At 35.7% G+C, this 12,169-nt stretch overlaps 1 protein-coding gene across 3 annotated transcripts; it reads right to left on the bottom strand.

The window, feature by feature from the left end:
• Positions 1-65: 65 nt before the first annotated feature.
• On the bottom strand, positions 66-11,767 carry LOC131635379 (protein EXECUTER 1, chloroplastic-like). Of its 3 annotated transcripts, XM_058906009.1 has the most exons (14): positions 11,136-11,766; positions 10,028-10,144; positions 9,853-9,918; positions 9,142-9,248; positions 7,229-7,310; positions 5,408-6,184; positions 5,188-5,311; positions 4,903-5,072; positions 2,711-2,785; positions 2,451-2,543; positions 2,193-2,340; positions 2,016-2,097; positions 892-961; positions 66-623 (listed from the first exon to the last, which is right to left on the bottom strand). In XM_058906009.1, the coding sequence occupies exons 1-11, from the start codon at positions 11,730-11,732 to the stop codon at positions 2,248-2,250; spliced, it is 2,301 nt and encodes a 766-aa protein (XP_058761992.1). In that variant the 5' UTR covers positions 11,733-11,766; the 3' UTR covers positions 66-623; positions 892-961; positions 2,016-2,097; positions 2,193-2,247. The 3 variants fall into 3 exon arrangements, with proteins under 3 accessions (XP_058761992.1, XP_058761985.1, XP_058761998.1); XM_058906002.1 differs by lacking the exon at positions 2,016-2,097; XM_058906015.1 differs by lacking the exons at positions 66-623; positions 892-961; positions 2,016-2,097; positions 2,193-2,340 and adding an exon at positions 4,720-4,797 and having other exon boundaries at positions 2,479-2,543; positions 11,136-11,767.
• Positions 11,768-12,169: the final 402 nt, after the last annotated feature.

The raw sequence follows: 12,169 nt of genomic DNA on the forward strand, positions 1-12,169 counted from the left end.
GAGCTGCTTTCAGCAAAAGTAAAACAGAAATAGAAAAACAACGATTATGGTGGGAATAAAAAAAATGTTGGAATAATTTTCTTGTGATTCAATAAAAATTAAAATGAAATATTTTTCTTGTCTATAACCACTTTTTCAATAAATTCCATACAACAAGGCGTGTGAGCAAGCTGGGCATCCACTGCCAAGTTCATTCAGCCGGTAATGCGAGAACTGACAAGAGGCACAATAGTACAGTTTCGTCATTTCCCACAAATCATTATTCAAAGTGGGAAGATAAATAATACCACTTGTAATGAATTTATTTCATTCATCCTAACAGAAAGAGCAATGAAACCCTGAATACATAAGACTAAGCATGATACATCGGAATATAAGAAAAAATTGGACCACTATACAAATTGGTGGAGAATACCATGATGAAGGATGTCATGTGAACACTACAGCTTTACAATACGTGAAATGGAAAACTAGTACATCGTGCTTTAGTGCTGATTGATGAATCCCCCTTCATGATGATGAGTCAATCTATGACAATCAAGATAATCTAATAATTTGAGTTACTACTACACAAGCAGCCCAGTGCTCAAAATTTATGCTGCTTGGCAGAATGCTATTTTGCACTGCAGAAGAGAGACGGACATAAAAAGTAAACATCAGAAGAAAATGTCTACTTAAAAAAAATACCATAGAGCAGCCCCTATATATTTAAAATAAATAATTTAATTCATAAACACTACCAGGGTAAGCAAGTTTTACCCACATTCGATCATATGATTTTATATAGTATTATGGTGTGACAAGATTGTAAAATAACATTAGGAGCGTCTATTAAACTTGTTTACATTGTCAGCGTATAATTACTAAACTTTAAAATTAAACACTGAATACCTTGAACAGAAATGCTTGCAGTGATGGATGATATCTTCCACTGAAGCACAATTTTAGCATTCCTTGACACCTGGAACCAACAGAAAAAAGCAACAATCATAAGTCACATAGATTAAAGAAGCTTGCAACTTGAAGTCATTATAAAATAAACTAATTGGAAAAGTAGAGACACTTGATGACAATTGCACTTAAAACAAAATACAGTACAAATAGAAAACCTTAGTAATTAATAACAACAGGAAGGTTGCTTATAAATGAATTTACTTTCTTTACCAAATGGTTTCATTAAAATTAATACTTTATGAGGCCACATAATGAGGAGGTCCAACCATTAGTTCGGGATACAGTACAGGCCATGCAAACTTTAGACCTCTTCTATTCTTAATATCTAATTATTTCTTCCCATGTTTCCTTTCTAAACTTTTTAAAGTTTCTTAATATCTAATGAGGAGGCCACAAATGGAGCTTCTTGAAATCGCGTTAAATTAGCCATTGGGACGCGGGGTTGAGGTTAAAAACGCTCAACCAAACATACACTAAGACAAAAAGATATCTGTAGAGAAAAACAGAGAAGTAAATAACTTTAAAAAAAAAAGTTGGGGGAAGGGGAAAGTTAATTAAAGTGGCAATATGGCCATTTTACAACTATTCCTGAGGGATTTGACCTCTGATCCTTAAGGTTACTCAAGCTCTTCCAATAAACCGATACCTTATGGACAAATGAATTGTTCACATAAAACCAGCTCAAGTCACACCTATTGTTTTGAAACCAACCCAAAGTCAAATGAGTTGACTTGCATGTAAACTCTTTTTTGCTAAACTTTTGATTTTACAATCTTATTTACTATTCTACAATTCTACGTTGGTTTAGCCTTAAAATATCAATTTTTTATTGTTCAGTAGCTGGCTTAATTTATGTGGAGCAAGCAATATATATATGTACCCAAGCCTTACACTTGGGCCCGTCAATTATCTGGCTTGCCATTTGGCCAATTCAAAGAGCCATCGGAGCGAAGAATTATAACTATCCACTTTAGGAAACAGTATGCTAAACACTAAAATAAAGCCATTAAAAATTAGAGATGAAGATAGGTTATGGTAGGCTTTGCACTAAGTTGGCTCACCTTCGCCTTACATGATCATAAAAACGCATAAACTGGTCATGGATTGAAATAGGGCAATTAAAGGTTTCAAATATACCCAAGCCTGTAGCAAAATTATGGTATGATACAATATAATATATAAAATTAATAGATGAATTGGCCGGTTAAGCTAAAAAGGCCTTTTTAAAGAGAACTTACGCTAAAGTCTGAAGAAAGAATATACAAAGTTTCTGATAGTATGAACAACGCAATCCTATTGCTGAAGCCTAAGCCGATTAAAGAAGACCAAAAAATGATACTCCGGAGCCCAATACACAAATCCAACAACAGGCCCTGCTTTTATATGCTGCAAAAAATCAACAAAAGGCCAGACGCAACTATAAAAAATTGCACAAAAGTAAACTGGAATTACTATAGCAAAGGCTAAATAACTAGACCAGGGTGGAGAACACAAACCTTTCCATCAAGAATTACAAGTTCACCATCAACCCATCGAGGATTCTGAAACCCTGGCTCAGCCAATCTTCCTTCACCTTTATAGCGAGCAATCTGAAACGTTAATAACATTAGATAAGACTACAGAACAATAGTAATTTCCTACTATTTATTGTGAATTGATGCCAAGTCAATAAAGGTTTGGCGGGAGTAGAGATCGGGGAAAGCAATGAAACTAAAATGGGAATCCCTACAATAAAAAATATAAAATAATACCATACCACTCCAAATTCTTCAGGAATTATCCCTTTATGTGGAAGTTGATACATCTTTCCAACTTTTGCACGAAATGCCACCTAAGGGGGTCAAAGAACACGACTAATGAGATTTATGATGAGTAATGCATATGCAAAAATCAGCTTCAAAAAGAGACCACAAGTTTCACACACAGAAATACAAGAAATATCTTGGTTTCCATTTAACTTGGTAAGAACAAGTTATATCTGTCTGGGTCCGAAGAAGTAACTTCGTAGAATTTTGGGTTGAATCTAACTCAACTTTACAAAACCGGATTTTAAGGTAAATACCGCCCCCACTTATTAAGTTATAAAGATATGTTGAGACCATAGAATGTCCGGTGTGGTACTCTTAACACACCTCACGTCTTAGCCTTGGTGCGTGGATATAAATAATGGGCAGCTTGATAGCGGAAACCTGACAGCAAGTAGTCCTCCGGATCTTGAATCAAACTTTGATATCATCTTACTCTTAGAAAATAGGAAATAATGTTCTACTTTATTCTTCAGCAATAACGGGTATAAATAAAGATATTACAACTTAATGATCTTCTTAATTTTATAATAATAATAATAATAATAATAATAATAATAATAATAAAGAAAATAATAGTAACCTATGTAGCACCGACACCTTTGAAAAAAGGTATTCGTGTCTGTATTGATATCAGACATCTGCACTAACACTTGTGATTATATTTAATTAGTTCACTTTTTCAAATTATTATCGGTGTTTGTCGCCGTGTCAATGTCGGGGTCGTATTCGGGGTGTTTGTGCTTCATAGATAGTAACCATACGGTTACTCCAACATAACTATTCATTTCTAACGGAACACATTGAGAATCTACCTCCGCCTTGCAACAAGCTTGAAATTTTTGTTATCATATAGGAGTAACAAAAAAGAACAATAATGTTAGTTTTCAAAGTTTAAAATGCTTAACTACTTTACAAGACAAATCAAGTTGAGAGGTTGGGCAGCAGAACATGTAATAAAATATCAACCATATTACAATAGTTAATATTTCATTATGATGCTTTTAAATATAATAGAAATGCATAATACATTCAAGTCATAGAACACCCACAAATCTTGTATGGGAAGCACTCAACCAATATATGTGCCATTGCTAACACAATGGCTAATACAATTTGCCCGTTTGACAGCAATCAAAATTGTCAATCAACTTCCAACGAGCACATCACTAGCCTTTCTATCCCGAATTACTTCTAAAAACAACATTTCAGTGCTAGAAAATACATGAGACAAACTGGAAGTACAGAAGATACATTTTCTTCTTATATATTTTGTCCATGAGCTGTTTGAAGGTCAACAGCACACAACACCTCAAATACAAAAACCAATGAGATAACATTTGAAGAAAAGCAGTTCCCAGAGATTTTCTCATATATAAGATGATTGTGAAGCTGTTTAAAATCATATCCTCTCATACCATACCATACAAAGAACGGCCTAAGTCACCAATTTGCAGCATGGATACAGTCTTTTTACATGTCTTCTAAGTATCCATAACTTCAAAATTGTATACAACTGTATCTAGGGAGCCCCTAATATGGACCAAGATGCTTCCAGTTTCAATTGTATTTTTAATGTGTGTGCATTTCAGACATGGGTGTCAGAAAATGAAACATCTACACTGTAAAGCCTAGTTACATATTTGGGGGAAAAGGTGAAATTGGGTATCATGGAAATGCCATCTCTATCGTAGGACACATGAGTTCACACCTTCCGAACCCTTTTCACGGAGTCTATATTAGAGGGACCCTTGTTTCTACATATGTATCAATTAAGTTATCGATATTTTCAATTCATAGCAAAAGATAATGTTAAAAAGTATTTAGCGTATTATTCAAACATTATTAGTTATTATTTTTAATAAATGTTATCAAATTAATAAATAAAAAGATGAATCCAGTTATCTTAACAATGACAACTGGCATAGAAAAACCATTGCTATCATGGTTTACAACTCACGGATATTTCCCACTTATCAGCACCAACATCCTCCATCTTTTGTTAACATAATCAAACAGTGCACCCCTCTCCTGCTCTCTTTTTCTCCCAGGTGAATTGCATAGATAAAAACCAACATCACAGAATGATCAAGGAAGGAAATAAAAAAACTATAATTACAGGTCCATAAAAAAATGATTTTACCTGGCCAGCTGGCACATAAGGATCCCCAGTTAGTTTCAAGGCCTCTACATACTCATAAAACTCAAGATCCGAAGTCTCCTTCGCCCTGTCATCTTCTTGCCATTGACCATATCTATGTCTCATTTGAATAACTTCAGAGGAGTAAAGACCATATGTTCCAATATATAAGCCTGATTGAAAATGGGAATATTTGTCACTTGGTTACAACAACACAAACACTCTACTGTCAGCAGTCAATAATAAGCACCTCATAATAATGAAATGACAAAAACACTAGAAAATCACCGTTTAGAGGATCAAATGAAGTTGGTATTTCAATGCGATTGAAAGTCGTAGACCCGGATAATGGTTGATGATTCTGAGCCTGACTTAGAGTGAGACTTATAAATTCTCCTACCTCTTTCAGCACCTATAAGAGATTGAACCAATACATTATAGTCAAAGCAATTTATAGTGAGTTTTGCCAAAAACTGATTTGCAGATTTTATTTGATTACTTAGCCTACCTTTGCAGGTACATTTTCCTTGCCAATAAATTTAACTCTGTGACGACTTTGAAACTCAATTGATTTATCTGATGAAGATTTCCCTTTGTCATAACCATCCTGCTGATTGTCGTTTTCAACAGTAAAGGAAAATGAACCACGCTCGTTGATCTCCAGCTTAGCAGGAACTCGAAGTAAATCTCTAGGGGATAAATTGCTGGAAAGTTTCTGCATAAGATCACCAATGACAAATTTGACAGCAATTTCATTCTGTTCTTCACGTTCAAAAGTTTCCAGATCAGCATTTATCTCATTCTCATCATCTCCCTCTTGATCAGTTTCCGATATAAAGTTTTCCAGTTCCCTAGTTACTGCATCATTTTTCTTCTCTTCATCTTCATCTCCATCTTCGTCTTCGTCTTCCTCTTCATCTTCATTGCCATCTTCATCTTCGTCTACGTCTATGTCTACGTCTACGTCTTCTTCATCGCCATCATCTTCTCTATCTTCATTTTCATCCCCACTTTCTTCTTCCACATTTGATTCCTCAATAGCGTTAGATATTAGATCCTTGTCAACTTTCCCTGGAGTGAAAATCTTCACCTTCTCACCAGGAATCATATCTTTCAAGACATTCTGAAATGCAGGCATTCTCTCAGAAGGGTCTGAGCCATCACTCCTATCATCACCACTTTCTGAATCTTCAGTACTCACAACAAACAGCTCACTAGCTTCTGATGTCTTAGAGGACATTGTTGGGGGGCCTTGGTAGGACCCTTTTCGCTTTAGGTACACAGCCTGAAAATGAAGATAATACTTTATTACAATATTGCTGTCGGATAACATACAAGATTGAGACTGAGTTATATATTAGTGTTATTAATATTATAAACTTCTTAAACAGTTATTATAATAGTTATTTTATTTTATCATTAAAAGTAGTAAACTCATCTGGCATATAAGTAAAACTTAAAACCACAAAAGTCTGGTTTAAACCCAATCTCTAAACACATGGATAGAAAGGTTAGCATTCCCCATTGGGAGGGCCTCCTTGGTATTTACAATTTTGGGGAACTAGGCATAAATCTAAAAGGAATGAAGTGAGGCCCACAACTGAAGTCAGACATTTCTGATAAATATGACAACATTACCACTGGGAAATAAAATTGCTCGTGTATAGATTTTGAGGGGGTCGTGTTTCTTAATCGAAATTTAGAGACAATGTGAACCTCCATATTAACACTGGGAAATAAAATTGCTCGTGTATGTTCGAATCTGCATTTTTCAAAATAAAAAGAAAGAGAGAACAAGAAAGCAAATTCCAAACCAAGAGGGCTCCATTGCCATACTTTTAAAATCCAACTCAGCATCTACAGTGCGAATTGGCTGGTATTCCGGATTGTCTTAAAAAATCAAATAGATGAGCAAACTATAAACTTTATGCCAGTAATGACAAAGATTAGCGCATGAAATGCAGAAAAGTTGAAATTTAATGGATTGTGAGCTACAAGTAATGCACTTAATTCTTGCATGCAATCCCAGTTCCTCAGCCAACTTGCATGTGATTAAAGTTAAACTTGAGTTTTCTAAACAGAATAACTATCAGAAAATTTGCTAAACTATCAGCATGAAAGATGATCCTTAGCTCACATACAGAATAAGTATCAGAAAATTTGCTTAACTATCAGCATGAAAGATGATGCTTAGCACACATATATTAAGATAGCATTATTTTGAATGGGAATAGAGAATCCAACGTCAGTGCGATGAGTTTTCTTTATGCAACTACCCTACAGAAAAAATAAATAAATACAAGTTTTAGGGTCAGTCAAGAAGAGATACCTGCGACTTGAAGTCACCTTTTTTATCCATTGTAAGAAAAAACTCAAATAGAGGAACACCAGCAGCAGATGTTGCAAGTTGCCTGGTGAAAATATGGTAGAAGTGTTAACAACAGAAGCCACATAAGGTAGTGGCAGAACAACCAAAAGTATAAGTGCAAAAATAGTTTGAACTATTAAGTTTTCAGAATTTAGGTTGGGCCTAACTCATCCCAACAAAACCGGGTGAGGATTACCCCCACTTATAAACACACCACAGGTCATATCTCTAATCAATGTGGGGCTAAATCCACCCCTTCAAACCCAACACAATGAAGGTGTTGGGGACTGCATTTAAGGCAAGCCAAATGCCGCAATTAAGGCGACTAGGGGCGGACCGTATTTAAGGCGGAAATTCCAACACACCCCGTCACGCTGGGGCTTCAATGAGCTCGAAGCGTGGACGATGCGGGAAGCCCAACAAGTGCTCTAGGATAAGATCTTATACCATCTCAAAATTTGACTATATCATCTATGTATCACTACGGTTTTGCATTACAGCTAGTGTTGAAGTTTCCGCCTTAATTGCGGTTCGCCCCCAAGTCGCCTTTATTGCGGTTTTGTAGGATGAGGATTGTCCCCACTTATAAACACAACACAATGAAGTATCTCTTAACAATGTGGGACTAAAATCCACCCCTTCAAATGCAACACAATGAAGGTGTTGGGGGCTGCAATGAAGGCAAGCCAAATGCCGCAATTAAGGCGACTAGGGGGCGGACGGCAATTAAGGTGGAAACTCCAACACACCCCCTCACACTTGGGCCTCAATAAGCCTGAAGCGTGGACGATGCAGGAAGCCCAACAAGTTATCTAGGATAGGCTCTGATTCCATCTCAGAATTTTGATTGGGCCTAACTCATCCCTACAAAACTGGCTTGTAAGGTAAGGATTGTCCCCACTAATAAATAAAACACAGGCCATATCTCTAAACAATATGGGACTAAATCCACCCCTTCAAATCCAACACAATGAAGGTATTAGGGGCTACAATGAAGGCAAGCCAAAAGCCGCAACTAAGGCGACTAGGGGGCGGACCATAATTAAGGCGGAAACTCCAACACCTAGTCTAGTAAATGTACATGCACAAAGGCCCAAATCTAACTAGTAAATAATAACTATCGTCTTGTTTATACAAAAAGAAACTAAAGTTACAAGTGTATCAGCATATATGATAAGGTCCTCTCCTCTTCGATGAGCTTATTTAAGTTTATCTACTACAAGTAGCATTTGTAACTTTGACCATGTTTCATTGAGCTTATTACAATAACTTTATAAACCTGCATAGAGCTACTTCGGGATTAAGACTAACAGGGTGTGCTAAATTTGAATCGTCAAAAGAAAGGGAGAGAAAATTATGATACAACAGTTTTTTTTTTAGATAAATTGAATATTCTAGAACTGAATCTGTAATTGTGTTCTAAATTATATAGATCTGAGAGTCTGAATCTATTATATTGTATATATGCAATTAAAGGTTCCAATTATACCTAAACATTAAAGACTTAACATAAACACAAGCCAAGACACGTGCTCTATAGACTAGCTACTCTATCCGAATAGATAAAACGCAAAAATGATAAAATTATTCCTGAACACCTCATCCATCTAGAAAAATGACCAATGTTTTATGGGTTTTAGTTTCAGGTTGAGGTTGGGCAAAACTTGGAACAGTTGGTAATCTAAGAAAAATGATTATGGCTACATATCATAGATAGTGGAATTCTAACGCAATATTTTAGACATTTTCACATAATCCATTCCTCCCCAGTATAGTGCTGAAGTGGTGGCACATCACCTATACAAGAATAAGTTTTTTTATTTTAAGAGGCTAATTACCTTACATGTTTTTTATTATCATGATATAAAAATTACCTAGGACTATAACTCCTTGCCACATATCTTCCATGCTCTGGAGTTATGCGAATAATTAAACCAGGTAGATCATTTACATCTTTTGAAATACCAGCCCACCAACCCACCTGTAAGAGCCAATTAATATGTGTGAGTTTTAATGAATTTTTAGGAACAGTTCAAGACATAACAATATTACAAATTATAAAGATAAATCAAAAACAGATGTTACAAATGGTGTAAATTATTGGCTTAGCATACAACACGAAATGTCACAGCACAGCATTAATCTATTAATAGAAAATAAGGGATACAATCAACCAATACATATTTACAAGAATTGGAATCATATTTGAAATCAAAGTGAAAAAACAAATACACCTTAAAATTTGAAATCATGATAATAAGCAAACTAAATGTTTTTCAAAAATGGTTATCTGGCTCTCATAATACTGACTGTCATTAGGTTCCGCGGCTTATTAGCAAGATCAAAGAAAAAAAAAATTAGTCTACAAAAACACCTTAAAAATTAGTTATTGGTTTCATAAATGAAGTGGTGAGGAAAGTGTTGTCTTGATGTCAAAAACAAATTATCAACCCAAGTAATAGCAATTTCAGCACCAATATGTATTACTAGGGTCACCATATGACGTTGCATCTGACATTCTAATTCCACTACAATTCAAAGACATTCATGCAAGTTGCCATCAAATAAATTCTATAAGAACTCACAAGTCCAGCACCAGCTTTATCTCTTAAAAAAGCAGCATCACTGTACCGCTCTTCTCGTATGGCTCTCTGCAAGATTAGAAAATATACATGCATATTTAAATTATACACAATATAGTGAAAAAGTAAAACACAAAAATCAGCTAACAGCATAACATCCATTTGTCAAAATCCCTACTTTGAGAAGAGATATCACTTTTCCAACACTGTCATTGTTGGATGCAGCTGCAATCGCCACTTGAAGCCTAGAAGCTTCTTCATAATCCTCCACGTATACAGCATGACGTAACTGAGACTGTTTAGCACAAAAAAGAACAAGCAACGATTTAAATTATAAACAGGTTTGAAGAAATCCTACTTAAGTATGACATGAGAATCCGCATTGACATAAAACATCAAGAACTAAGCTCACCATTAAAAATATGACAAAAACTCCTTTCAAGCAAAGTAGTCAATCCGGCGTGGAGCGGCCGACCCCAAAAATGGGATAGCGTATGGTGGGATGGCCGCTATTTGATTTTTTTTTTTGGATAAATTACATGAATAATAATTATTAACATATGAAGTGAGAGAGGTGAGGGAGGAACTCGTGATTTTTCTTTGGAACCTCTATGAAGGAAGGTTAGGGTTGCGTCTCAACTCAAATTTGATTGAAAAACATAAAATTACCCTTAAAACGTTCTAAATTTAAGATGTCATTTTGGTTTTTCGGAGGGGAAAAGAAAAACGGAACAAAAACCGCTCCGGGACGGGAACCGCTCTGCCCCCGCTACCCGCTATTTACCCCCAATAATGGCCACTATAGGGTTCTGCACCATTGCGGCCAGCCTCCGCTCCGATCCTCTATAGCAGGATAGAGCCGCTCTTGACTACTTTGCTTTCAAGACTATGTCATTTACAAAACTTATTGTTGTTTCGTGTTAACTGAAAACAGATTGTTTCTGATTTTGATAACTTTCAGTCATTACCAAACCAAAGTAAACTGCTAACAACTAACAAGTTATTTACAAAGCAATTAACTACTTGGTTGATTTTAAGAACACATCTAATTCCGCGAATACTTAGAATTGTATAGTGTAATAACACACAAGAACCATAAGTTTGGGATTTTGCGCAGGAATTTCTACACGTGATAATTCATCATAAGACAGAAAGAAATCAAAACAATCAAGATAAAGATTCTATCGCACCAAAATCAACAAAAACTACCACAATAATCAACATCGATTGATTAACGATAAGCACAAAAAACAAAACGAAATTACAGAAATGTAGCGATGGCAAACCTTGAGGATGATGACAATACGTTCTTGGTCGTCAACCTCATCGAAATGCTGACGCCACCGATTCCAATCCCATCCTTCATCGCTAACATCACCTTGGTCTTCGTCGGCAGCGCGGCCTTTGCTGAACGCGTTTACGTACGATTCGAATTGCTTCATGGCGCCGGTGACGAATTCGTGGAGCATCGAATCCCATCGGCGGTCGTTATTGTTTGTATTGTTGTGGCTGTCGTCGGCTACGGAGTTGAGACAGAGGCATAGAGGTTGGGAGGGGAAGTGCAGAAGTGAGGGTCGTTTGAGAGGGAAGGGAACAGCGAGGTTTTGCTTCGGGAAAGTGAGGTTCGGGAGAAGAGATACTCGAAATGGAAGCCATGTGGTTCGGTTTGGGAGAAGGAGAGAGAAAGAATGAGAATGAAAAATTGAGAAAATATTGTGATATGAAGTGGGTTTGTTAGTGTTGTGGATGATTTCTAGTGTGATGAAATGGAGCAACGAGTTGCGAAACATGAGGCTGCGATCTACACTGTTAAAACATTTGGGATGGATATTCGCCGCTGAAAATGGTTTCAGGAATAATAAAGGATAAGGATTAACTAACATTTTGATAGTATGATTATTTTTCCGAGGTGGCGACTAAAATCATTTGTGGGCAACAGATGGTACTAATATATGTTTTATTGATTAATTAAATTGAAATTATAAATGGGCATTAAGTTCATGGTTGGGCATGAAATTATAAATGGGCATGAAGTTCATGGTTGGACATGAAATTATAGATGCTAATCCTCACCATGTGGGGATTAGATTTTAATTATTATGCATGTATTGTAAAATATTTTTTACATGTCACAATTATTCTTGAGTATTAATATTATGATAAAAATTAAATATTTATAATAATTTAATTATTGTTATTGACTCGTGTACTTGCAAAAAAAATTTAACAAGGATAGTCATGTATTTGTATGATTCCTTGTGTGGTTTAGGATATTTTTATAATAGTTTGGATTTAAGCAAAAAAATTAAAAGCTTTGAGT

This window comes from Vicia villosa, linkage group LG1 (assembly GCF_029867415.1).
Source record: "Vicia villosa cultivar HV-30 ecotype Madison, WI linkage group LG1, Vvil1.0, whole genome shotgun sequence".
In the NCBI taxonomy this organism is placed as follows: Eukaryota; Viridiplantae; Streptophyta; class Magnoliopsida; order Fabales; family Fabaceae; genus Vicia; species Vicia villosa.

Excerpts from the sequence above, each read along its gene's own strand:
- LOC131635379 (XM_058906002.1), bottom strand. The coding sequence starts at position 11,732 with ATGTTAGTTAATCCTTATCCTTTATTATTCCTGAAACCATTTTCAGCG. Across the intron at positions 6,185-7,228 it reads AAGGTGACTTCAAGTCGCAG|GCTGTGTACCTAAAGCGAAA; the intron begins GTATCTCTTCTT and ends CTTCATTTTCAG. Across the intron at positions 2,786-4,902 it reads CTTATGTGCCAGCTGGCCAG|GTGGCATTTCGTGCAAAAGT; the intron begins GTAAAATCATTT and ends TGACCCCCTTAG.